General features: G+C 31.2%; 1 protein-coding gene across 2 annotated transcripts; it reads right to left on the bottom strand.

The window, feature by feature from the left end:
- LOC134722412 (myb-like protein X) lies at positions 1-24,989 on the bottom strand. Of its 2 annotated transcripts, none has more exons than XM_063586035.1 (18): positions 24,620-24,989; positions 23,123-23,286; positions 22,478-22,582; positions 21,497-21,578; positions 20,855-21,110; positions 19,642-19,733; positions 17,170-18,361; positions 16,510-16,574; positions 15,573-15,773; positions 14,625-14,858; positions 14,060-14,220; positions 13,146-13,241; positions 11,628-11,793; positions 9,356-9,833; positions 8,434-8,663; positions 7,742-7,888; positions 1,552-1,682; positions 1-1,159 (listed from the first exon to the last, which is right to left on the bottom strand). In XM_063586035.1, exons 1-18 carry the CDS (start codon positions 24,876-24,878, stop codon positions 1,061-1,063), a joined length of 4,158 nt encoding a protein of 1,385 aa, XP_063442105.1. In that variant the 5' UTR covers positions 24,879-24,989; the 3' UTR covers positions 1-1,060. The 2 variants fall into 2 exon arrangements, with proteins under 2 accessions (XP_063442105.1, XP_063442110.1); XM_063586040.1 differs by having other exon boundaries at positions 14,685-14,858; positions 24,620-24,987.
- Between the last annotated feature and the right edge of the window lie 703 nt (positions 24,990-25,692).

Here is a 25,692-nt window from a genome sequence, read left to right as displayed (position 1 = left end):
TTATTAAAGGAAATATGAATGTGCAATTTACTTTTGGCAAAACTACTTGAAAAACATTAAGCATTATATTGACCTACTCTGGTCTATAATTGTTCATAAATGCATACCAAAAACTTTATATAAAAAAAATTAAAAAAAAAGTTTCTTTGATCTTGTTATACCTCAAATTAGCATATTCAATTATAGTTCATAGAAATTTGAAAGCTGTTATACTTCTATTTGAAATCTGATAATATATTCATGTATCTTGTATACTACAATAATAACAAACATTGCAATAAGTATTAAGAATATAAAACTACCCTAAAATCATAAAGTTGATCATAAAAAGTAATAGGGTGAATAGGCATCATACTGAATTGTAATTCCTGAGAAAAATGGGATGGATGGACAAATAAAACCAGAATATCATTTCCAGAGTGAGGTATAATATTTATATTCAAGTTATTTAATCTGCTGCAAATGGAAAATATTTCCTGAGAAAAGTGCAGTGAGTTTAATGGTACATTAAAACAGAGGTAAAGCAGTATACCCTCCCTCCCTGAGTATTTAAATCTTTAGACTATAGCCAATAAAGTCCGTAATAAAGTCAGTTTTGAAGATTTTCAAATTACATTTCTAAATACAACAGATATTTTCATAAACTTATTGTTGTATAGAAGTTTGCTTGACTTCCGAGGATTTTTTCTTGGTCACTACTACTCGAATGACAATCAACATATTAACATTGTGGTCAAAAGCAACACATATAAATATTTTCTCTTTCACCTCAAACTATAGTATAAGTGCATGTATTTGAAACAGATATATTGTAGATGCAGTGTACCAATAAAATATTCCATACTCCAGCACTTTCAGATTTACACATGTATACAAGAACACCCACTGATACTTTCAACTGAGGAACCTGTGAATATATATTGACGACACCAATTCATTATTGATGAATGATGATTCCATTTAATACAAACAAATGAGAAACAGTCATTGAATGTTGAATAAATATGGTCGAGCAATATTTCAGCACTGTTATTATTTAGTTCACTATATTCACTGTTCCTCATGGGGTGAAGGATATTAACTGTCCAATAGGAACATCTGCTGTCACTGATAATGATGAATCTGCCTCTCTAGGTGGTGTGAATAACAGGCTTGGTCTCTACAAAAGAAAATAGGAAATAGATGACTGATAGTGCATTATCCTTTATTTGAAAACATTTTAGTAAATAAACCCACCTTAAATTTACCAGAATGTTTTTGATGCTTAGAAATTGCAAAAAAACTGAGAGAACTGGGAGTAAAAAGATGATTTATTTATCCAATTTTGAGGACTAATTTAATATGATTTCAAAAATCAATATCTGCCCAATTATGATAATTACAATGTCAGCGCTAATAATTAACACAAAATGAAACAAACTCATGTAAAAATGAGAACTAATAGACAGACATACATGATTCCCAAAAACTTGTACAGTGCATTAGAAGTTTTCATCTTTTATCTGCAACACATGCAAGTAGCCATTTGTGAAGCGATTAAACTATACTTACAGTACTTTTAGCTACTGGTGTGAATCCTATGTTTAAACTAGAAAACCTGTTTACTTCATTATCAGAACTATCGGGTGTTGATGTATTAGACAGAGTTGGTCTGGAGCTTGGAGGTGTTGTTAAAATATCATCTGTAAAATTATAAATAAGGCCTTTAATAAGAATAAAACAAATTATGACACATTATTTACAATGTTTTTTGACATTTGACATTATTTGACAACATATTTATACTGCATTTTTGATGAAAATCAATTAAAATCTAAGTGACAATTTAAAAAATAAACCATAAATGGACAATATCCCTTCAGTTAGGGACCGGTCAAAATTTATCGTCACATAGGACCGGTGCAAAGTGCAGTAGGACAGATACTTTTTTCAGGAATCACTTTTGTTGGGACATCACTTTTTTCACAGATAATATCCATAGGACACAAGTTTTTTTTCAAAGGATTACTTTGAAATAATTTTTATAACATTTATAACAAAACTTAAAATAACATAATATACAATATGTAAAAAAAAAAATTATTATAGAAAAATTCAGATATGCATCTTTAATTTTTTTTATAACTTTTTCAAATCAACTTGGACTTTCATCAAACTATGCATCTATCTTAGATATATATCAAGCTTACTGAATCCCATTTCATTTACTTTTTTGTTGTATTGCTGTAAAATTTAAGAATTATTTTAATCTTGGTAGAAAAAGCTAGGATTAATCAGGGTTTTCCATAAGAACCGGCCGCCGGCCAAATTGACCGGTTCAAGCAATTATTTGGCCGGTTCAATCGTCATCAGTCTAAAAAAATTGGGTGCATATTTTACTTATACGACTATTTTACATTTCGTAACTTTATTGATCTTTATTATGATCTTCATTTCTTGAAGTTTTATTTACGTTTGAGAGTTCCGGTTTGTATTTCTATCGGAACACACGGCCGTTATCCATCGAAAGAGAAACTCCCGAGAGATATCGAGTATTTATGCAAGTCATGCCATGTCAAGGTCGTTAAAAACTTTCGTTTGTTGTTGAAGATGAAACGTTCCATTACAGATTTTTTCCCCTCAAAGCGACACAAAGGTGTGGATTTTTATGATAATACAATTTATAAAGTTTGCATGCATTGTTTTTCAATTTGTTCTGTTGTGTTTATAAACGGATAGTTTAAATCGCGAATGAATCGATGACATAGCAGTGTTCCAGCTAGGTCGTTTCAGAGGGCGCGGCGCCCACCCTTTTTTCAGTTGCGCCTGTGCCCTTTTTGACGATTTCGGGGCGCCCTGTGCCTTTTTCTAGGCGTCCTGCCCTTTTAGAGATCGATGGTGTTTGATTTCATTTCTTTGTTGACCCTATAATTAATATCGATTTTCATCATTAATCAAAGTAATTAATACCTGCAAGTTAAATTGACAACCTACTGACTTCACTTGACAGCTTGTGTGTCTAACAAACTGTTAATTAATATTACCTTCAGGAGCTTTAGGTCATAAATTATCCGCGAATTTGAAGCGTTTGTAAATATATTTTCTCAGTTATTTCCCCCTTGTTTAGCTTCAATCAAATTTATTATCCTTCAAATGTTATTTACTATTAAAAATTGAAATAAACATGAATTTAATAAGAAATTGCATAATTATGCATATTTAGTGATCAGAAATTTATTTTGAACTTGCAGAGATAAATATTTTGCAAATTATTTTTTATCTTTATACTTTTTTAAACGTCTGACAGATTATGATCACTACCTTTTCTTCAACATTGATATGATAACTACATGCAATGACATCTGTAAACATGAGGAAAAGTATGATGACAAATACACTGATAATTACAGTACACTAGCATCACACTATTAACATTAACTGTTTAATGGTTGATAACTATTTTATAGTAAAAGAAATATAGTTAACTTTAACTATCAAAATAATGTTTGATTTACATCTTTAATAAAATATGCCTTTTAAAAATTATCTTTCACGCGTTAAATGTGCACAACACTTCAAACAAATACGGAAAAATTCCTACGATAAAGGAATATTTACAAATCAAATATGTGCACAATAATTTGCTTAATTTTGTCAACGTTCATGACGTTTAAATTATAGTAGTATTCAAAGTCTTAAAATTGTGCAGACAAAATTTTTTAGAAAAAAATTCTGCTAATAATATGCCCATTTAACAAGCATGAAATATTGTCTTAAAATTCGTCAGATGCCAGGATTTTGAATCTAGATTTCAAAAATTTTTCGGGGGGGCAAGCCCCCCCGTACCCCCCCTATTATCCGGTGACCGCCTACTTATTCATTTTGGCCTGTTAGGCCAAAATGAATGGAAAACCCTGCGGATTTGCAATTAGGACAAAATAGAGATAGTACACTTTAATTTTTTTTATAACTTTTTCAAATCAACTTGGATTTTCATCAAACTATGCAGCTATCATAGATATATATCAAGCTTACTGAATCCCATTTAATTTACTTTTTTGTTGTATTGCTGTAAAATTAAAGAATTATTTTAATCTTGGTAGAAAAAGCTAGGATTTGCAATTCGGACAAAATAGAGATAGTCCACTTTAATTTTTTTAATAACTTTTTCAAATCAACTTGGATTTTCATTAAACTATGCAGCTATATTAGATATATATTAAGCTTACTAAAACCCAGGTCATTTTGTTTTTTTGTTGTATTGCAGTCAATTTCAAGAATTAAATTAATCTAGGTCAAAAACGCTAGAATTTGCAGTTCAAACAAAATAGAGACAGTACACTTTAAGTTTTTAAATAACTTTTTCAAATCAACTTGGATTTTCTTCAAACTATGCAGCTATCTTAGATATATATCAAGTTTACTAAAACCCAGGTCATTTAGTTTTTTGTTGTATTGCTGTAAAATTTAAGAATTAAAGTAATGTTGGTAAAAAAAAGCTAGGATATGCAATTTTGGACAAAATAGAGATAGAACACTTCAATTTTTTTAATAACTTTTTCAAATCAACTTGGATTTTCATCAAACTATGCAGCTATCATAGATATATATCAAGCTTACTGAATCCCTTTTCATTTACTTTTTTGTTGTATTGCTGCAAAATTTAAGAATTAAAGTAATCTTGGTAAAAAAAAGCTAGGATTTGCAATACGGACAAAATAGAGATAGTCCACTTTAGTTTTTTTAATAACTTTTTCAAATCAACTTGGATTTTCATTAAACTATGCAGCTATCTTAGATATATATTAAGCTTACTAAAACCCAGGTCATTTTGTTTTTTTGTTATATTGCAGTCAATTTCAAGAATTAAATTAATCTAGGTAAAAAAAGCTAGAATTTGCAGTTCAAACAAAATAGAGATAGTACACTTTAATTTTTTTTTAAACTTTTTAAATTTAACTTCATCAAACTTTGCTGCTATCTTAGATATATATGAAGCTTACTGAACCCAATGTCATTTAGTTTTTTGTTGTTTTGCTGTAAAATTTAATTTCAATTATATGGAGAAGTGCAACAAACATACATCATGTACATCATGTACATTACATCAGCCTACAAAGTAGCAAAAATCATTCAGGGGTCACATCAGGTACATTTTCTGTAAATGGGAAAATGTTAAAGCAATTATTACCATACCTAATAAAAAACACATTCCAAGGCAACCTATGGGTCTTCAGGTTAAAATATATATAGAGAGAGTTAAACCAAATGCTATTCAGTTTCATGTTTCTCCTGGAGCTTGTTTTTATAATTAATATTTAAAGGTATTGATAAAATTCTATACAAGATACATGCAGCTTCATTAATTTTTCAGTTTAACAAACACTTATTTGCGGTTTGATTGTATTATGCAATGTCTTTGTTTTTTTTCAATGCTTTATTCATAGTATAATTTATGATAATGGCATGCCTGTAATTGTATGTGAATCAACAAAATAAAACATGAAACTGTTGCTTTTGATCATATTATAAAGACAACATATGTTAAATGTCTCTATTAAGAGTACTTTTATTTACAATACATTGGAAAAGTAGGATAGGACACCAACTTTTTTATTACTAAGTTGGCATAGGACATCATTTTTTTTTCAGTCAAAAAGCCATAGGGTTGTAACTTTTATTAAATGTTTTTATTTTTTGCACCGGTCCTATGTGACAATAAATTTTGACCGGTCCCTTATAAACATCAAGATCAATTTTATTTCTTATCTGTGCAGATAATTCCTAATGAACTACAGCATCAGATTTGAACAAAACTGGAACTAAACTACACATTTTTAATCTGTGATATTTCATGTAATTGACATTGTTTAATTATATTCAACATTAAACTTACTGAGGAAAATAAAAACAACATAAATATGCTACTTATTATCTCCCCTTAAACAGGTGGATATACCATGTAGAACTGTAGTCAGAAACAATTTCTCAATCCTTTTGTTTTCTATGGAGTTTCCAGAAAATCTATGGTCTTTAAATGGGCTTGCATATAAATTTTAATACCCTGTTTAACCTATCACAGTTTTTCGGTTAAGCGTATGGTGAGGAGATAATTTTATGTTACTTGTCTATATACTATGGCAAATGCTTGCTAAAGCTCTTATTGAGGTTAAAAGCTTTCAAAGACTATCTATTTTATCAAGAACAGTTTTTTTAATCTAAGGCCGTTTTTATTAAATAAGTTGGTTTACGGATCCGCCGACCCGAATTTTCCCTAATTCAAATAAAAATAAACGCACATTCGTATTTAAAAATTATTTCCGCCGACCTCATATTTATCGATTTACTAAGAAAATTTTAAACGGAATTTTTGTGTTTACGTTTCGTATTCAGGTTCCTATTACTGCATTAAAAAATCGTGAACCAGTGCACTGGAAACGTGACTGGTTAGCTTTCCCTGACACCCAAAAGCGAAAACAAGTCGCCCTGTTCTTGATGATACTCGCTTTCAGTCGCTTCCGTCATCGGACATTTTCAATTTTTACCAAGTTGATGAAACATCATTTTTTTATTGATAATTAAAGAAATTAAGACATTATCTTAAGAAAAGAGGCTGAAGCATTGTATTTGCAGTGTGTAGCAGTTTATTTGATAAAAAATACAACTTTTTATCACCACGAACATTTTTGCAAGTTCCCGTGCTTGTTACTCTAAAACGTATATCAACCTAAATTTGGGCGGCAAAATAAGTTTGTTACTTCATTCAAACGTGATAAAAGTTGCCTCTAGTAAATGTTTAATCCATTTATTGCATTAAAAACGTCATGTTCCTTTCCATATAACTTGTCAAACATCGTTTATTTTTGTAAATTTTCTTGCATTCGTCCGCCATTTACCGATTTCTAAACTACGGATCTGAACCAGACCAGCTAAGACCGAAATCCTTACTTTTACAATAATTTTTACGGACCCACGGATGGAACAGCTGACAGACGAATATTGACGACAAAGGGAAAAATTACGTATTTCACATGCATTAAGAGACTTTTAGTTACATCTAATTGATTGGTGTATATAATTCCCTATATTTTTTTATGGATTGAATTTGTTTCAAACTTGATTAAAGTTGCTTAACTCTGAGACTATTACACTAGCTAATATCAATATATTATGGCCCAGCTTAATAACATATATATTTTTTGATGAGAAACACTGAATTTCATACTTAAGATAGTTTTGAATTAAATTGTAATTGATATATTATAATTTCTTTACATTTTTCAAAATAAAAATAAATAAATTTTAGTGCTAGATATTAAATATTTAGTTGGAAGTTTCTCACAAGAACCTAAGTAAAACTTTTAATTTGAAATGCTACTTTATTTGTATACTCAGATATGAATTGAACAATATAAAAAGAACATTATTTACATAAGACCCTTTATACTATAGTAAAATCCAAACATTGTAGGGCACCACGCCAATGAGCACGTCTCTTTCAAATCTCACCACTTCTCCCTATCAGTTTCAAAAAGAGAAGTCACTTCTCCCTATAATTCTGAAGAAGTGTGAGCCCTGCTGATATCCGTAAACCAAGTAAAAAAAACAAACTGGAAAGATCTAATTTAAAAAAAAAAAAAATTCCCTCCTCCTACCCTAAGTTTTTTGGGCTGATGTCCGTAAACCAACTTATTAAATAAAAACGGCCTAAACAATACTGTGATATACTCCATGTGACTCTTAAATAATTTTAATGCTGTACCATTAATATTTTCACTTTCTTGTGGCTTTGGAGACATAAACTGGACACTTTTTCTTGATGACCTTCTCCTTTCTCTGGTTGGTAACTGTTTCAAACTTGAATGTCTTGTTCTGTTCTGCCCTGTACTGGAATCATTGTGACTAGAATCTGAAAGTATATGTATGACATAGTACATTCTTAATGGTAAATCATTGTTGTTATTGATCAGAATTTGTCATTGCTACACAAATATGAAGATTAATTCTGTTTGACTGATACCAGTATAAACATGATATTCTGTATGTGCCTGGCCTGTTCAAAGTCAGGAGCCTGTAATTCAGTGGTTGTTGAATGTTGCTTTATATATCATATTTGCTTTTCTTGTTTGTCTTGTTTTATTTGTCAAGTCAGGTGCTATAAAAGCTGACAATTATGCATAGGTTTGCTCATTGCTGAAATCTGTACTGATAGTTGCTAACTTCAGTCATTTGGTCTTTGGTGGAAAGTTGTTGAAACGGTAATCATACCAAATCTTCTTATTCTTATAACAAATTGCAACAAATGCAAATTCCTCAAAGATTTATAACATTTGTTCTCATCTATCATCAAACTGTTGGTTATTCCTCAACATGTCTTTGTTGCTATGGCACATCATATATTTCCCTTGTTGTGAACAGGTATGTTTATTATCCTTTAAAATGGGTGAAACTTACTTAATGCTGCTGGAGAGAAAACAGTGTCAGATCCAGCCTCAGCTTGCGCTGTAAATGAGTCATCTGGTATGGCGTCTAAGACACTGTATCCTTTAGGTGCCATGGACATCCTAGGTGTCATGGGTTGTAAATATTTAGAGAAAGGATCCTCTGTAGGCTGTACCTCCTCTTCATCGGGTACAATCACACTATCACAGAATGACACAGATTTCCTTGTACGTAGTGATCTTCTTTATAAAACATAACACATGTTCATGATTAGTGGTGAAAATACTTGAGTCAAGGTCGAGGAGCTAATCATTTTGTATTTAATTTAAACAAAGAGAGGTTCCATCTTGTTTATGTTTATTAAGAATAAAGATACTCCTAAAAGGCCTTGAGAAACAAATTTTAATGTTTTCAATAATTTCTTAAAAATTGGTGAGGCAGGGAAGGTTCAGATTTTTGTATTAATACCTATAACTGTCAGATTTTGATGAGTTGATGCAAGTTTATGAACTAATGGTTTTATCAATGAGGTGAATTCAGAGAACTTGAATAGATCCACACTACATACAATGATATGGACCTATATTTTGACAACTATAATCAGTATTGTTGTATTCAAAAATTGAGGAAAAAAATAACAAGGTGGAAAGAAAAAAATCCTGTTTAAATGTGGTACACATTTTGTATTCTCATGTAAATAACAAGGTAATGTAATTAAGTGAGGCTACTATTTGAGTTTCACCTCTTTTCTTCACCATGCACATTTATTTGAAAAGAAGACTTCATTTTCAAGTTGAGAAGGAATTTCCCTTTGAATAAATACATTTTTTCTGTAAGAGCAAAATGTCTCACTAAAAGTAGATGCTGCCAATTACCCAAAAGATATAGCTTAAAAAAAATGCAGGTTTAACCTATATTACTACCTATATATTACCTTCTTGGTTTGCTCTCTGACTGAACTCTAGTTATACGTTCAGATTTTGTTGCTGGGGAAGACTCTGGTGCATCATCTGAAAAATCTATTGTTTTCTTTTCTGATAAATCGTTTGCCAGATCTTCTGCAATAGTAGTCAATTGCTCTTCCAAAATAACATTGTCATCTACATCTGATAATAAATTTTTAGGCAAAGGTGTTTTCCTGTATGCACTGCTCCTCGTAGCTCTTGGCTGTGGGGTAATGTCTTGCAGTAAAGGACTTGGTACATTAGGTAAATAGCTCTTTCTCTTGAGTGGTGTCATTATAGGTGTAGTCAGATCGTCCATGGCAACTGTAGGGGTCAGTTTGTTGTTTGGTGTGGAATTTGCTGACAATGCAGTATTAGTTTGGTCTGATGAATCTGTTGACTCTGTATTTTCAACAGTATCAATCTTCACTTCAACCTCTGGTCTTGGCATTTGTCTTGGTGATCCAGCTAAAAAAGAACATCACACGTGTTTTATTTAATTATCATTCATGCTATTATAATTTAGCAATAGATACTCTAGCAGTCTTAAAAAATAAAGTCTGCATACTTCATTAATACCATCTCAAAAATTGATTCCTTTAATTAATTTGTCTGGGAGTCATTAAAATCTTTGATTGTGGATATAATAAACAATAGCTGCTTGTTCTTTCCATAAATAATTTGCACCCGAGGACTTGTCTGATTTTGTTCTAGTTACATTTAGCAGTGCTTTCTATAGGAACAGGTCATCTGTTACTTCAGAATGTTTTGGTATTAATTTCATAGCACTTGCATCAAATAACTTTAAACCATGAAAGGATAACTAGTAACATCCACTCCAGACATTTTCAAGGAAAGCTAAAAAAATATCTTTTATTTGACTACAAATGTTGTGAAATTGATGTTTTCTTTCAACCATTTTGATAATTGAACAGATTATCCCCCCTTTAAAAAAATTACAGATGAAAGTAAGAAAGTTACAGGCTAAAACCAAACATTTTCTTCTCAACAAAAAGTATGTTTAGTAATCAAGGTAAAACAATAACTGTTAAACTAGAACTATGACTATGAGTGAACAAAAAGAGATTAATTCCAATATTGAAGTATATAAAATTAATTATCTCCCCTTTAACCCTTTCAACGCTACACCAAAACAATAGAAAAATGGTCTGCTGCATTTTTTGTGTTCATTCATTAGAACAGTATATTCCTTTTCAGACTGTTGTATCTTTTTTATTATAATATATACAGAGAAAGTTTTTGCATTTTCAGGTAATTAACAGGTAAAAGGTGTAATTTATTACATTTGTGTTGAATTTTTAATAAAAACTATTTTAGTCTTCATCTAATTTGTTGTTTTATCTGCAATATAATAGAGAAGACACCAGTTGCTCAATTCCATAGCGTATTGCACTATACACAATGAATTATGTAATCGTGGCACAAATAAGTGGCTCCGTCCTCAAAATTGTAAGTCAATCTCTGCTTTCCCCCTTTTTTCTACATCACATACTGACCGATCTAATCATATTTCCTACACAGATTAAATGTAATAAACACATTGAGATAACAAGAAACCTTTAAACTAATCCTCATTGTCAGTTTTGTCATAGAAATGCTGAAATATTTACATATTTACAGCTTCGTGTCCGATTTCCGCCATTTGCATTTGTCAAAATATTTGTTTTTATTTTCCTTCTACTGCATGATTTTACTATAAAAATTGCCGGGATTTCAAGCGCAAATGAGACCATGTATTTCCTGGATTCATATGAGGAAAATTTAGAGAGGACCTGAACGAAAACCAAATGGTTTAAAATCCTGATGAAAAATCCATTGTAATCGCACCATAGCAGTGGCGGACAGTGTATGTCATCGCAGAATATGCTGTGTATAGCTTGGAAAGGCTTTACATTTATAAAGTTGTTTTCCTTCATGCATATCATTTTTTGCAATACAACTTTGTTTCATCGATAATGGCCTGACAGTTTTGGGAAGAATTGCACTTACAAGAACCAAAAAATGAACAGGATGATTCCTCTGTATAAAACCAACTTTTTTTTTAGAATTTTTTTTAAAGTTTTAGAATTCTCCCTTGTATCTTAAATTGACAGGTTAAATATTTATTCTACCAAACAAGTTAGCAAGTCCTGTAATACATTAAGATTTTCATTTTCTAGAATAAAGAGGCATATTTGAGTGATTTTTTTTTTAGCCCATACATTTGAAGTTTTATACGTCAGCTTACAGACATGGACTTACCTGCACAATGTGGTTTTGGACTTTTCACAGGACTCTGAACTTTGAAGAAACCAAAATCAAATGTTTTGTCTTCAGAAGCACTGTTCTTATTTTTCATCTGGGCTCTAAATGCAGAAAACTTTGACTTCACAGCTTTCTTTACAACTGCTTTTGTAGCCACTTTCTTCTGCAAGGGTAATGTAATATAAATTAATACATTGTAACATGTAAAAATATATTAAAAGATGTAATACAATAGAATAGCTTAGAGTGTAAATGTCAAATAAACACAGATAGAAATGGTATGAAAGAAACATACAATAAATGAGGGCTATTCCATTAAAATGTATGAAGGAGGGGAGGAAAGGGCTTTTAGAATAACCCTACAACCAATAACCATTTTTTTAATTATTTTTGCATAATGATAAAAGAAACTGATTTTTATAGTTCGTTCTTATGTTGTATTGTTATACCACTGTCCCAGGTTAGGGGATGGTTGGGATGCTGCTAACATGTTTAACCTCGCCACATTATTTATGTTTGTGACTGTCCCAAGTCAAGAGCCTGTAATTCAGTGGTTGTCATTTTTTTTATATAAATGAGTCCATTAGTTTTCTCGTTTGAATTGTTTTACATTGTCATATCGGGGCCTTTACAGCGGACTATAAAATATGGGCTTTGTTCATTGTTGAAGGCCGTACGGTGACCTATAGTTGTTAATGTTTGTGTTATTTTGGTCTCTTGTGGACAGTTGTCTCATTGGAAATCATACCACATCTTCTTTTTTTATACATATTGAAAAGAGACCAATGAACCACATTCAATAATTGAACTTCCCTTCCTACCCTACCACAAACATATAAATAAACAAGAATGTGTGTCCCAAGTACACAGATTCCCCACTCGCACTATCATTTTCTATGTTCAGTGGACCATGAAATTGGGGTCAAAACTTTAATTTGGAACTAAAATTAGAAAGATCATATCATAGGGAACATGTGTACTAAGTTTCAAGTTGATTAGACTTCTACTTCTTCAAAAACTACCTTGACCAAAAAACTTTAACCTGAAGCGAACAGATGCACAGACGGACGAAAGGAGGCACAGAACAGAAAAAAAAATGCCCCTCTACTATTGTAGGTGGGGCATAAAAAGCGCTGACCAACAACAATGAAATGTTTGTTGATTGATATGTACATGCTGTTAAATCAACAGATTTGTGCCTTTCATTTCAACAAAAAAAAAATCTCATACAAAAAATTGATTGTTTATTCAATTCTGTTCAAAGTATCTAGTTTTACCTCTTTCAAATGTGTCTTGTATAATTCAATCAATAAAATCATGACCTACATGTAGCTTTTTTATTATTATTTTTTCAATATAAGGGCTGTTCCCTTGGATATTGGGGAGGAAGACACTCAAATCAATTGAATATATGGGAGGTTTTTTTATTCCTTATAATTTGGTATGAATAACCAAATATTTTTTTTTTTATTGTATTCTTAATATTTTCCAGTTTTTAGCTTGTAATCTATAAACCTTTATAACTTGTTTCTTTGGTTGTATACTGGATAGATCCCAGTTGTTAGCTTTCAATTTATCCAAATCTATAAACTTCTGGTTCACATCTTCAACCTAAAATATAACAAGTGTTAAAATCTTAGCTATCAAAGGGCTGTCCTTTAATCTAAGAAATGCCATTTATATTTACATAGTTAAATTATTACAAGAAACAAAATTTGAAGTAAGAAAAGTCCTGTTTGCACAATTTTGTGCGAGACACAGGGACTCAATCATACATAGCAACTCATGCTCATAAGTAATATTCATATATTATTTATAACAAAATTTGAAGTTTTACCACAACTTTTAAATAATTTATTAAAGTAAATATTTTCAATGCATATTATACCATATATCATAATTATTCAAATCCTAACACAAAAAAAACCTTTAATTTCAGTATCTCTCCCTCACAAAAAACAAAAATTTTACTAGAAAAAAATAGGAATAGAATATTACTCCTGCATTGAATAAAAAGATGTTTTTAAAATTTGTGATTTTTTAACAGAAAAATTTGTATACCTTTATTCATGGCACCTTCAATTACCTTGAAAAAGTCTTTCAGCTCTATATCAATTTTGTTTATAAAAATACTGGCATAAAGTTAAGAAAATTGATCAGAAAATACTCAAAGTAGTGCAACCTGTTGAAAACTCCATTGAACCTGACTGACATAAATTACAAACTGGGAAAAAAATAAAAAATTTAAAGAGCTTTCAATTGTTTTATCTATTCAATACAAGTATATGATATGTTATCAAACCATTCTAAAAATGTTGTCTAATGAGTGGAGCAGGGATATAAAATAACACTACAGTATACTATAATTCATCCCATCTATGACAGATGTATAAAAACTTTTTGTTTCTGTTCTAGTATTAGGTACATACCTGAAAATATATCATTTCCCAGAAACCTTGAAGATCTGTACAAGTTGTTTCCTTCTCTCCTTGTTTAAATTCACAGTTGTCAACAAGACCATTGAACTGCTTAAACCTTTGAGCTATAAGCAACTGTGCTTGTCCTACTACTGTTCTCAGCTGTCCGTTAACTGAAAAAAAATTATCTTCAAATATAACAGATATTGAAAAACTGGACAGATATGCCAAAATACCAAAATGGATTCATACATTCCATCAGAAAGTATTAAAAAAAGTCAGCTGTCCCCATGCAAATTCAATGCATATACATGAACTGTCATTAAATGTTAGTTTTTAAAAAAAAACAAAAGCAACTACAAAATTCTACTTAATTGTGCAAATAGAAGAACTTTTTAATCTTTTCTAATCCAGCATGAATTAAACCCAAACTGTATCTTCTGTCTAATTTAAGCATTTAAATTACAATATCATGTCTTTGCAAAACCTGTACAATAATCTAATTTAAGCATTTAGATGACAATTTCATGTGTTTTCAAAACAAGACAATCATAGGAAGCGTTTAACAATATATTACCATCTTCAGACAAGTTAGATGTATCAATAATATCATAGGAAGGGTTTAACAATATATTACCATCTTCAGACAAGTTAGATGTATCAATATCGTCCCATTTCTGACAAAGCTTGTTTAGCCTGTCTGTTTGTGACTTGAGTAACTGTCTAAAGTAAGCAACATCATGTTCTTCTGTGTTTCCCTCTTCCATCTTCTCAGATTCCTGTGTTGTAGACACTTCATCAACCTGAAGCTCTACAAACATTATTTATATATTTGTTTATTTTAGTTAAAATGCAATTTCTCCCCCCTTATAATCATTTATAAAATTGACACTTATGCAGTAGATGCGACATGTTTTGTAAACTCTGTATAAAGGGTTATTGTTATCTTCAATTATTTATTTATAATTCAGATGACGACTTTAGAAATGATTACTATTTCAATATTTGAACCTGTTGTAGTAACTTATACAATATTTTAGTAACTTTTACCCTTAAAAATATCTAAATTCTAGCACTGATTTTTATCTATTCGATAAGAACACAATAGTTGCTGATCTTCATGAAAATAAAAAAAATCAACAATGCTCCTATGAATTAAATTAGATGAATCATAGTTAAAGAGTTAAGGTGGTACCTAACACTACAGGGAGATAACTCTGTAAAGTCATCTAAACGTTTTAATTACGTTGTGTTGTAAAGAGAACATGAAGCTTCTCAGTGATCAAAATTGGTGTTTGTCAAACTCTTATATAACCAGTGTAATTTTTCTGATAAAATGGTTGGTTCAAAACTTTTGAAATTTTTATATTTTTGTTTAAGGGTCAAAGAAAATACTCTGTCAAAATTTTATGAAAATTAAACGAGCCAAAGTAATTTTAGCGAAAGTGTTGGGTACCACCTTAAACTGTTAAATTCAAATAAAACAACTTCAATGTATTTATAAACTTTTCTTATTGTGCATTACCTTGTGTATCATAAGTTTGTGGACTGGTCTTCTGTTGTTCAATTTGGTCAACATCATTGGTTTCCATTTCCACAACTTGATCATCTTGAACAGTGGGTATATTTTCCTTATCCTCACAGTTTGAGAAATTTAAAATCTTGTTGGGGTTATTTTCTTCCAACTCATCTAAATCTAGATCAAAATCTAAAGCAGGAGGTGGTGCTACAAATATACACAGTAATTGTAAAACATGTAAACAACAAATGATTGAATCCCTCAGCTAGGACCCTTTCTATTTGGCATATCTAGACAACATGTTTTAAAAGACAAAGGATCATTTGTTTACAGTAACTATCATTCATTTCTCTTGGTATATTATACTTTTTTAAAAGATAATATCTATATATGTATTTCTTACCTTTAATACATGCTCAAAGTTTTAAGACAATAACACAAAGATAGTAATTTAAATAGCTATAAATGTTCACTACTGTAAATTCAGAAATTAATGCGAGGTATTTATTATTGCGAAAAATGAGACAGAGTTGTAAACAACAATTTAAACATGCTTTATGAAATATTTTATATGGATTAAACAGAATTTTTCTCAAAATGGTAAAATTTAAAATCGCATTTAGGTCTAAAATGACAGAATCGCAATAATAAATGCACGCAATAATTTATGAATTTAGTATGCAAAAAGTTTCAATTCAATAGACTGAACTGAATGAGGGCTGTTCCAGAAAATACTATGTCCCCCCCAGGGAAGGCAATTTTTTTAAATATTATGTGGGTGGTTGTATTTGAAATACCAAAATGCAAAGGGAGTGCTGTTCTAATTAAATTTTATTTCTGTGGGTGGTGGGGGTTAAAAAAAAGTGCCGTCCCTGGAGGGGACATAGTATTTTCTGGAACAGCCCTGACTAAGTCCATGGTTTTTTTTAAATTGCTGACTTACGAGTTTTAATTCTAAGTGTCCTCCTGTTCATTTCTACCATTGGACTGTCTTGAAGGAGTTTAATCCTACAAAAAAATAACAATTAAATTCTTTAGGTTGATAACAGTTTCATGGGATTATTTTTTCTCTTATGACATGCATTTCTTACATCTTAACTAAAAGAATTATCACTTGTCTTCTTGAAGTTTTTGTTTATTAGGCCAAAAAAGCATATGTCTGTTTCCTGTTCTCGACAGACCCTGATTATTTCCTTTAAATTCTGGAAAAAAAACGTTTCCAGTCCTGAAAAAGTTGTTTCTGGTCCGATTCATATTTTACTGTGCCCAAACAAATGGCTGCTCCCAGCACAAATGTGCTACAATTAAGGTTTAAATAATGTTGGTACTGGGAGGAGAAGTCAACTATAGCAACTATTTATCAGAGAAGCAAAATATGGTGGTTTCATTGGTTTAAAACCATATTAAAGACTTCAATTGTGGATTTTATTTATGTTTTAAGGTTCAACAGCGAATTTTTTTTAGTACATTGTGACATTTTCTGCAAATTCAAGTTCACATTTTTTCCATTGCAGAATTCGATAATGAAAGCACACCAAAATTACATAATTAAAAGTACTTATACAAAATAGTACAAATGTGAACATATAAACAGTGTACACACCATTCTTCAGGGCTTTTGACAACAGTGTGATCATATACAGTCTTTCTCCTCTTCTTTTTGTTAGCAGTTCTCTTGGCCGACAAGACAATTGAATCTGCACTTGGTTTAGCAAATTCGACTGAACTGAACGACCTTCTCTTTGTGCTGCGTGTTATTCTCTTTGAAGGATGTACATTTTCCTCATTAACTTCTGTATCATCAGTAAGATTTTGCTGACTTGGCTCTGAAGGTACAGCGGAACCTTTATCATCTGTTACAGTTCTTGAATGCAAAGATCTTCTTACACTTTTCCTCCTACCCAATGGTGTTTTATGTGCCACAGCTTCCACATTGTCTTTCTTTTCTTTTGATTCTTCAATATTACCAGCTTTCTCGTCATTTTCAGTTGTTTCAAAAACATCATCCAACATTTCAGTTTTTCCAGACTCTTCTTTGGTTGGTTCAGCTATAATTATACTCTGAGACAAAGATTTACGTGAGATTCTCATGGATCGTCTTTTTGGTGTAGATTTCTTCTCTTCAGTTATAGTTTCTTGTAAATTCATTACAGGTTTGTTTATTGGTTCCTCAGCTGTCTCTGTTTCCATGACTGATTCTTTAGGGCTTGTATCTTTTGTTTCTGTATTAACAGGTGATTGTGTCTTAACAGATTTACCTGGTGATTGATAATCAACAGGTTTAGCAGGTGAGTGAGTATCAACAGATTGAATTGGTGTTTCAGTTTTAACAGAATTACCAGGCGTTTTTATATGAATAGATTTAGGCGTTTCTTTTTTAACATTTTTAGGTGTTTCAACATGGACAGATTTGGATCTTTTTGTTGCTCTTTCCTCATCATTATGCTCATTATCTACTCTTGATCTTTTGACACTTGAACTCCTGGGTGTATTTGTTGCTGATGATCTTGTTCTTGGAATGCTGAGAGATCTATCTTTGTTACCATGAGACAATCTACGATTTGTAGATCTGTCTAGTGTTCTCTTCCCTTGAGACAGTGGTCTACTGGATCTATCCTGTGATCTTGCTCCACTTCTACTTGATTCATTTAATGATTCAGTGCATTCTGCAATTTTCTGTGAACGAGTTCTCCTCCTTACAGGAGTTTTTTGTCTGCCTGGTTTCAATTTATCCTTCTCCACAGAGATATCATCCTGTACAGTTACATCACTTTTTAAAGTCTCATCTGTATCACCTAGAATACAAAATATTGAAATATAAAATTCTAGAAATTCAATTGAAATTTGTGAAATGTACAAAAATAAATTTTCATTCAATAAAAATAAAAATTCTCTCTAAATAGTTTTATACTGTAGTTTCTTGACATGTCACTCTTAGGCCACGGTTTTTTAATTTGTTGGTTTACGGATTTTTCGCATAAAAAAGTTGGGTCGGTCGGTTGGAAAAAAAAAGAAAAAAAATATCTTTCAAAACAGAAAAAAATATGCAAAATAAATATTTATTTCACCTTACTAACAAAATGTTTGTCTTATCTGCTGTTTTGTCATCGTTTCTTACATCTTGAACATCGCATGACATCGTTTAATAATTTCCTGTAAAATAGGGGGGTTGCACGGACAAAAACGAAATAAAATCGTCATTTCACAAACAAGAAAAACAGATTCGCGTAGCTCTCAATCAATTACAGAAAACTTGGTGAATAATGATAAAAAACTGATTAAGAAAAAAATATATAAAAACGTCGTACAAAAATAAGTTTCAACACACGTGTCGATAAACATAATAGACTCGTCCACTGGAAAAAACGACTATATCGGGTTAATCAGTTGTCATGCAATCCGGTTTTTATCCCAATGATCGATATTTTTTGTTACCTATGAAACAAGAAAATTTCAAATGATTTGTTAATATTCAGTACTTTAATTGATGTATTCCACCTGTCCACATTTGGATAATTCTATTTCTCTGAGATGATGCATCTTACGGACTGATGACAAATAAAGGAAACGAACTTATTTTGTAATTGGTTTTAAACAAAGGTTTCGTTCGCAAAATTATTTGCGCAATAGACATTTCAAGGTCAGTTATAATTGATATGTCCATTTTTAGAAACGTAAATTGGAAGTTTTATTTTTCACAACAGAAAGTGTTATCAACTTTGTTAATGATTAATGCATTTCATTTCATAATAGAAGAAAATTTTAATTATTTTTCAGGGATAATGCATTTATAAGGGTTGGCGGGAATAAAAAACACGAAAAGTCAATTTTATTTTTATTTTGAAAATCGGCAAAATCGGGTCGGCGGATCCGTAAACCAACAAATAAAAAAACCGTGGCCTTACATAAAAAAAAAATTTTTTATCTTCTTTCTCAACTTCAGTAATAATTAATATGCTTAACTGTATTTAAAATAAAGTTAAATTAAAGGTACCATAAGTTACAAGATTGAAGATTCCTCACCCCCCCCCCCCCACCACCAAAAAAAAATTAGTATTGAATGGCAAATAAAAACCTTTAAATGTCTGTTCATTCTGAGTTGTTTCCATATTGGAATCATTTTGCATCTCCTTCTTCACATTGTCCGAACTTTTTGGCGTTGAACATCTACATAGAAAAATACATTTTTGAATTGTAATTTGGAATCATGCAAGTCACAAAAAGACATAATGCTAGACAGTTTAGTTGTCTGGTTGATTTTTATATTTTGTGTCTGAATCAAGTGTGGCAATGCCAATGTAGAGCAGGTGTTGTTTGTTGTTGAATGTCTTTGTTTACGAGTATTGTATCAGTTGACAATATTTAAACTGCTCCTCCTCAAAAGAACATCTTAAATAAACTTATTCTAAAAGGTTACCAATTCAACACTGTAATAAGATCATTGAATATATTGTTTTTGTTATCAGTTAATTAAAAGCAAACTAAATATTACTAGTATGTTATATACATACACACATCATGGATCTACAATCTTTCGATATCGTTTACTTAGCATTGCACAAGGTCATGTTTTTTCACTGACTGTTTATGACGTCTTCACACTTAATCCATTGGATGTTGGATGTGTACAGATTGATAGTTTAGTCTTAGATGCATGATTTTTTTCATTCGTTGTTAGTGGCTTTGAACTAGCTGTCAGATAACTGTGAGTACTCTCAGATCTGTTTATTGTGTCTTTTTGTTGTCGGGATGTACATGTACCCAGCCTTGTCCACTTGTATTTTTGTGCATCTGATGAGTTAAGCCTTTTTCCACTGATTTTTAGTGCGTTCTCAGGTAAGGGGAGGATTCGGATCTCGCTAACATTTTTAACCTGCCACATTATTAATGTATGTGCCTGTCCCAAGTCAGGACCCTGTAAGTCAGTGGTTGTCTTTTGTTTATGTGTTACATACTTGTTTTTCATTCATTTTTTACATAAAAAAGGTCATTAGTTTTCTCATTTGAATTGTTTTACATTGTGATATCGGGGACTTTAATAGCTGACTATGCAGTATGGGCTTTGCTCATTGTTGAAGATGGAAACCTATAGTTGTTAATGTCTGTGTCATTTTGGTCTTTTGTGGACAGTTGTCTCATTGGCAAGCATACCACATCTTCTTTTTTATATCTAACTTAAAGCTTTAAAAAACAAATGTTTTTATTCAAAAATTTACATTTGTATGCTTTGCCTATTCATCTGAAAATGATACAAGTATATACTATACCCATTTTAAAGAAAAACAAACCTTTTAGGATGTGTTCCTATAAATGATGCTCCTGCGTCTTGACAAGGATTAAGAAAATTTGCAGCTGTACTAGGACTCAAGGGCTTGAACACAAAAGAGGATAGATTAGATGGAGCTGTGAAGGTGAATTCTTCAGGCGCAAAAGATTGTCCTCTCAATGTAGATACTTTATGGAGATCAACATGAAGATTTGGTTTTTCTTTCGTGGTCTTGCTCTGGGCTGATTTATTCTGACTTCTAGTTGTTGGTTTAGTAACTGTAAAACACAAATATAATTTATGACATATACATGTATGCATTAATAAATATTAATTTAGAGTAGAAAACATAAAAATCCATGTGTTTTTATACTCTAATTAATTGCATTCTTTTAAAAGTTTTGGGAAAAACTAATTGAGAAAAAAATATCAATATAAGCAATTGCTTGTATAGCGTTTGTAAGCATTTCTGAAAGAAAGCAGTAAGTTACTGTGTAGGATGTTAAAACCCAATGGATTCATAATTTTTAACTTCTTTTTTTCCTAACATTTATTTCAAAAAGGTCAAAAGGACAATACAATGTATGTTGATTAACCTTCCAATCAAGCACAACCAAATCTTACAGATCTTTTGTCATCAATGAAAGTTTTGTATGTGTTTTACCTTTGTTTAACTGTCCTCTATTGCTAGTCTTTGTTGTCTGGACTGGCTTTGTAGGAACTGGTCTTGCGGAGGTCTTGCCAATCTGAAGTTCAATAAATATCAATGTTATATATATAATGTATTAAAACGATTATAAATCTGACAAAAACAAATTTATCACAAGTCACTTATTTGTAGCTTTATGAAATATTGGAAGGACATTGTAACACACACACATATATATATCATTTTTGTTTTTAGATTTCACTGGTTAGAGTGATTGCTAATTAAGGTACAATGTACATTGACATTCAGTGTTTACCCTTGAGGTGCTAAAAGGCATTCTGGGGAAAAAGGATTTCTTAATTTTATTTGTTTATACTCTATTAAATTATAAAACCACAATATATTGTAAAAGTTTAAATCATTTCTGATAGTAATATTTATAATTGTCTTGAAAATGTGTGTGTATTACTCTGACTTGCCAGCTTCATGTATTAAGGCGGTAGTGCTTTGACATTGTGCTACTGATTTTTTAAATAATTTTCCAGAAAAAAGTTTGACATACCAGTCTTCATGATGAACTGCAAAATCTACAGGCCCAGAGCTCAATTTTTTAAATTTTTAAGTTAGATTCTGTTGGCCTCTAGATATGATTTTTACAGGACTAAGAGCAATTTTACAAGCATGGGCTGTGGTTCAGTGTGAAGACTGGCATACATATCCAATATACTCAACAAAGTTTTCTTCACCCTTATCCAGCTGCCCTAATCTGTAAATAAGTCACATTGGAATTCCAAACTTTCAACCTTGGAGCTGAGTATGGCCTTACCAAACTGACCCCTTTATACCAATAAAATCATATGATTTGACTACTTTGATTTCTAAAGAACAGAATTCTATTTTGAACTGGAAATAACTTTTACTTCAAATTGTTTTAATCATCTCTGCTTAGGATACCTGGATAAGAGAATAAATTTCTGCTTATTTAAATAATTTTACCACTGATGGCTTTACTTGAGCTTTTGTTCTAACCACTGGCTTGACAGTATCTTTACTTTGACTTCTATTTGTTGGTGGTGGCTGGATTGATTTATCTACCTTTGCCTGAAATTTGAAATATGACCTTTAGAATCATTTCAGTAGAAGCTACATTGTATGTCATTAGACATTAATTTACAATTAATGATGTGACCAACATTTATAAAGCTTGACCTGTCCATAAAAAGGGCTGGTCTATCAAGACAAACTTGGTACCCAGGGATTGCAGATAAACTTTATGTCACTAGATATACAATACTAGAATTTCTCCAGTCTTATAGTTTATTCACTTGAATCAAACACCCCCTTATAGATGAGATTTTGAAGTGCCTTCAATGGTTCACATGCATCTTTTCTATGAAACAGTCCCAAGTGCCTTGACATGAGAGATAAAATTTCAGAAAAAATCATCTGCTTTTGATTCTGGGTCAGTACTCATCTACATCTTTATTCTCAATGGTTGAAAACAATATCTTGTTACTTATTTTTTCAATTCAAAATTTTTAGAATGCCCAATTTCCTACCCTTAATATAAAAATCTGACCAACTATGTCAATACAATCTTCCTTAACAAGTGACAAAAGTAAATCAAACATAAAGCAATACCTGTTTGCGTATCTTATTAAGTTCTTTGTAATCTACGTGTGTGACTTTAAATGGTTGATTCTTTGCCTTTTCTTGTGCAGCCAACTTCTTTTTAAGTTCTTTTTCAGCTTTCCATTTTGCAAGCTTGTCTTTAATTACTTTTTGCTGATTTTCTTTTACACTGCCTGTAAGCATATATTTATCAAAGTTTAAAGTGCTATATATTAACAGTTAAAGGAGATTTTTTACTAAGCATGCATGTAAACAAGTATACGAAGGTGGTAAGGGGTTATTTCGTGCAACGCTTTTGGCCTTTTTATTTCATGTGTTTTTGTGTTATGCTGTTATATTTCTCGTTTTCTAGTGTTTGGATTCATGTGTGTGCTTCGTGTTTCCCCTTATTTATTTTCTGTGTTTTGTGTCTGCATTTATTATTTCTCATACTTTTCTCGCATTTGATTAAAAGTAAACCTGAACTAAATTCAAGGTAGTACGGGGGTTGTTTTAAATTGTGTGTTCCAAGATTTTAAATTTAATACTATAAATATTTTTGTTCTTCAAATCATATGCAACTAGCATATGCCAAGAGTTGACCTCAAACAGGGTCTTCATGTCAATAAATAATGACTGCATGATCTCCAAAACCAGATGAGTTATAACTTCTAGTATTTTATTTCTCCTGCTTGGTTTTCACCGATTTTTATTTCATGTGTTTCCGTGTTTGTTACACCCCTTTACCACTTTCGTATATAAATACAAATTATGTATTCATAATACAGTAAAGAAATCAAAACCCTATCAACAATTCTTGTCTGACTCGGCCTGAGTGATCAAAATTATTTGCTATCTTTTATTCGAATTAACAATACACCTTCTTGCTATTTGTCCACCATCACTGACCATTTAAGATATTCAGATAACTTCAGAAGATTATTATATCTACTACATGTATTTGAATATCTATGGTCTAATATTAAATATTGAAATATTTTTATTTTTTTTTATCATAAATCAGAAAGACCTAATGAACTCAAAATCGTTAACTTTTTTTCTTCAGATCTGCTTCCTGTTCCGGTTTTCCCTGCATTTGCGCAGATATCTGTCTTGTTAGTTGTTTGCATGAGACTTTGAAAACAATTTATATTTATCAGTCTAGTAAAATATAAAATTGGATCTCAATACAAATTCAATTTTAATAATTGTTTGATATGAAAAAAACGTTACCTGATGAAAGCTTTTCTTTTGTTTACATCGAATATGACGTCATAACTTAAAGAACGTCACAGATAATTCCCTAACAACAGCACCAAAATCGGGAACATTACGGACGGTATTTCGGTTTCTTTTATCAACATGATTGAATTAAAAAAATAATACATATAGACTTCGTCCCCATTCACAGGTTATGCCTGCCTCATATTATTATATGTAGCAATAACGTGGGAGTACAAATTATTTACACCCTCCCCCCTTTTTTTTACCCAACACTCTTTGCAAAATCATAAATAGTAAACAAACCTTTTACTTGACTTTTAGTCACTTTGCAAGATTCCACATTAGTTTTTGATGGGGTTTTGCCTTCGTAATTTTGATTTACAGTTGAATTGTGACTGATTTCTTGGAGAGGGGACAGAGACTCTAAGTTTCGTGCACTGTTCAGTCTTTCATCGCGGTTACTTTTCCATTCCACTGAACGGCGATGTAATCTTAATGCTCTTTTGTCAATTGTAGATGACTTTTTCTTGTAGGCAAACTCATATGCTGAATTCTTCTCCATTTTTACTGACAGCGAACAGGCAAAACGTCCACTTCAGCAAATCGAGTTGGCGGAATATTTTGAATTTAACGCTTTTTGATTGGTCGACTATTAATGGGAGATAATCAATGCTGGGTGCTGTTAAAAGATTGATCCCATTTCCGTAGTCGACGTTTATCTAATAGGGTAAAATAGAACATACCAAATTAACAAAAAAAATACATTAAAATATGAACAACAATTATAACAACAACAAAGAATGTGCAGTGATGAAATTTATAAAGACAATAGACAATATTTAAATTAGCACAAACTTGATTTTTGGTCATTGTTGAAGGCCGTACGGTGACATATAATTGTTGATTTCTCCGAGGATTAAAAACTGACAACTTGACAGAAATAATAAAAACAAATATTGAACAATCGAAAAAAAAAGTGACAAAGGCTTTCATGTGAAAATAAAAGAAATAAAATAACAAATGACTACAATTAAGCGTAGTTTTAAAAACTCATCAATCATGATCATCTATATACAAAAACTAAATATGTGAATACTGATATTTCTAAATGTAAGCTATCTTGATAATTTATTTTAAATCATATGATCATAAGGGTGAAAGGATATAAAGAACTAAAATACGCCTTGTCCGGCTTCAAAGCTTATAATCCCTTAAAGGGGATCGGAATAAAACGTCTTAGAATTCAGATAATACTACATTATCAGTTTTATTCTAGTTAAGTTCTTCTAGGCAAATTTTCTTTTTATGTTACAATAATTAAAAAAAAATCACTATTTATAACAGTATTCTGTAAGCTGGCAGAGATGAAAAGGCTA

The sequence above is a fragment of the Mytilus trossulus genome, chromosome 1 (genome assembly GCF_036588685.1).
Source record: "Mytilus trossulus isolate FHL-02 chromosome 1, PNRI_Mtr1.1.1.hap1, whole genome shotgun sequence".
In the NCBI taxonomy this organism is placed as follows: domain Eukaryota; kingdom Metazoa; phylum Mollusca; class Bivalvia; order Mytilida; family Mytilidae; genus Mytilus; species Mytilus trossulus.
Note: the sequence above shows the minus strand (reverse complement) of the source record. Positions and strands in the feature narration are given on the sequence as shown.

Excerpts from the sequence above, each read along its gene's own strand:
- LOC134722412 (XM_063586035.1), bottom strand. The coding sequence starts at position 24,878 with ATGGAGAAGAATTCAGCATATGAGTTTGCCTACAAGAAAAAGTCATCT. Across the intron at positions 22,583-23,122 it reads TTAATAAGATACGCAAACAG|GCAAAGGTAGATAAATCAAT; the intron begins GTATTGCTTTAT and ends TTCAAATTTCAG. Across the intron at positions 7,889-8,433 it reads TTTCTCTCCAGCAGCATTAA|ATTCTAGTCACAATGATTCC; the intron begins GTAAGTTTCACC and ends ATATACTTTCAG.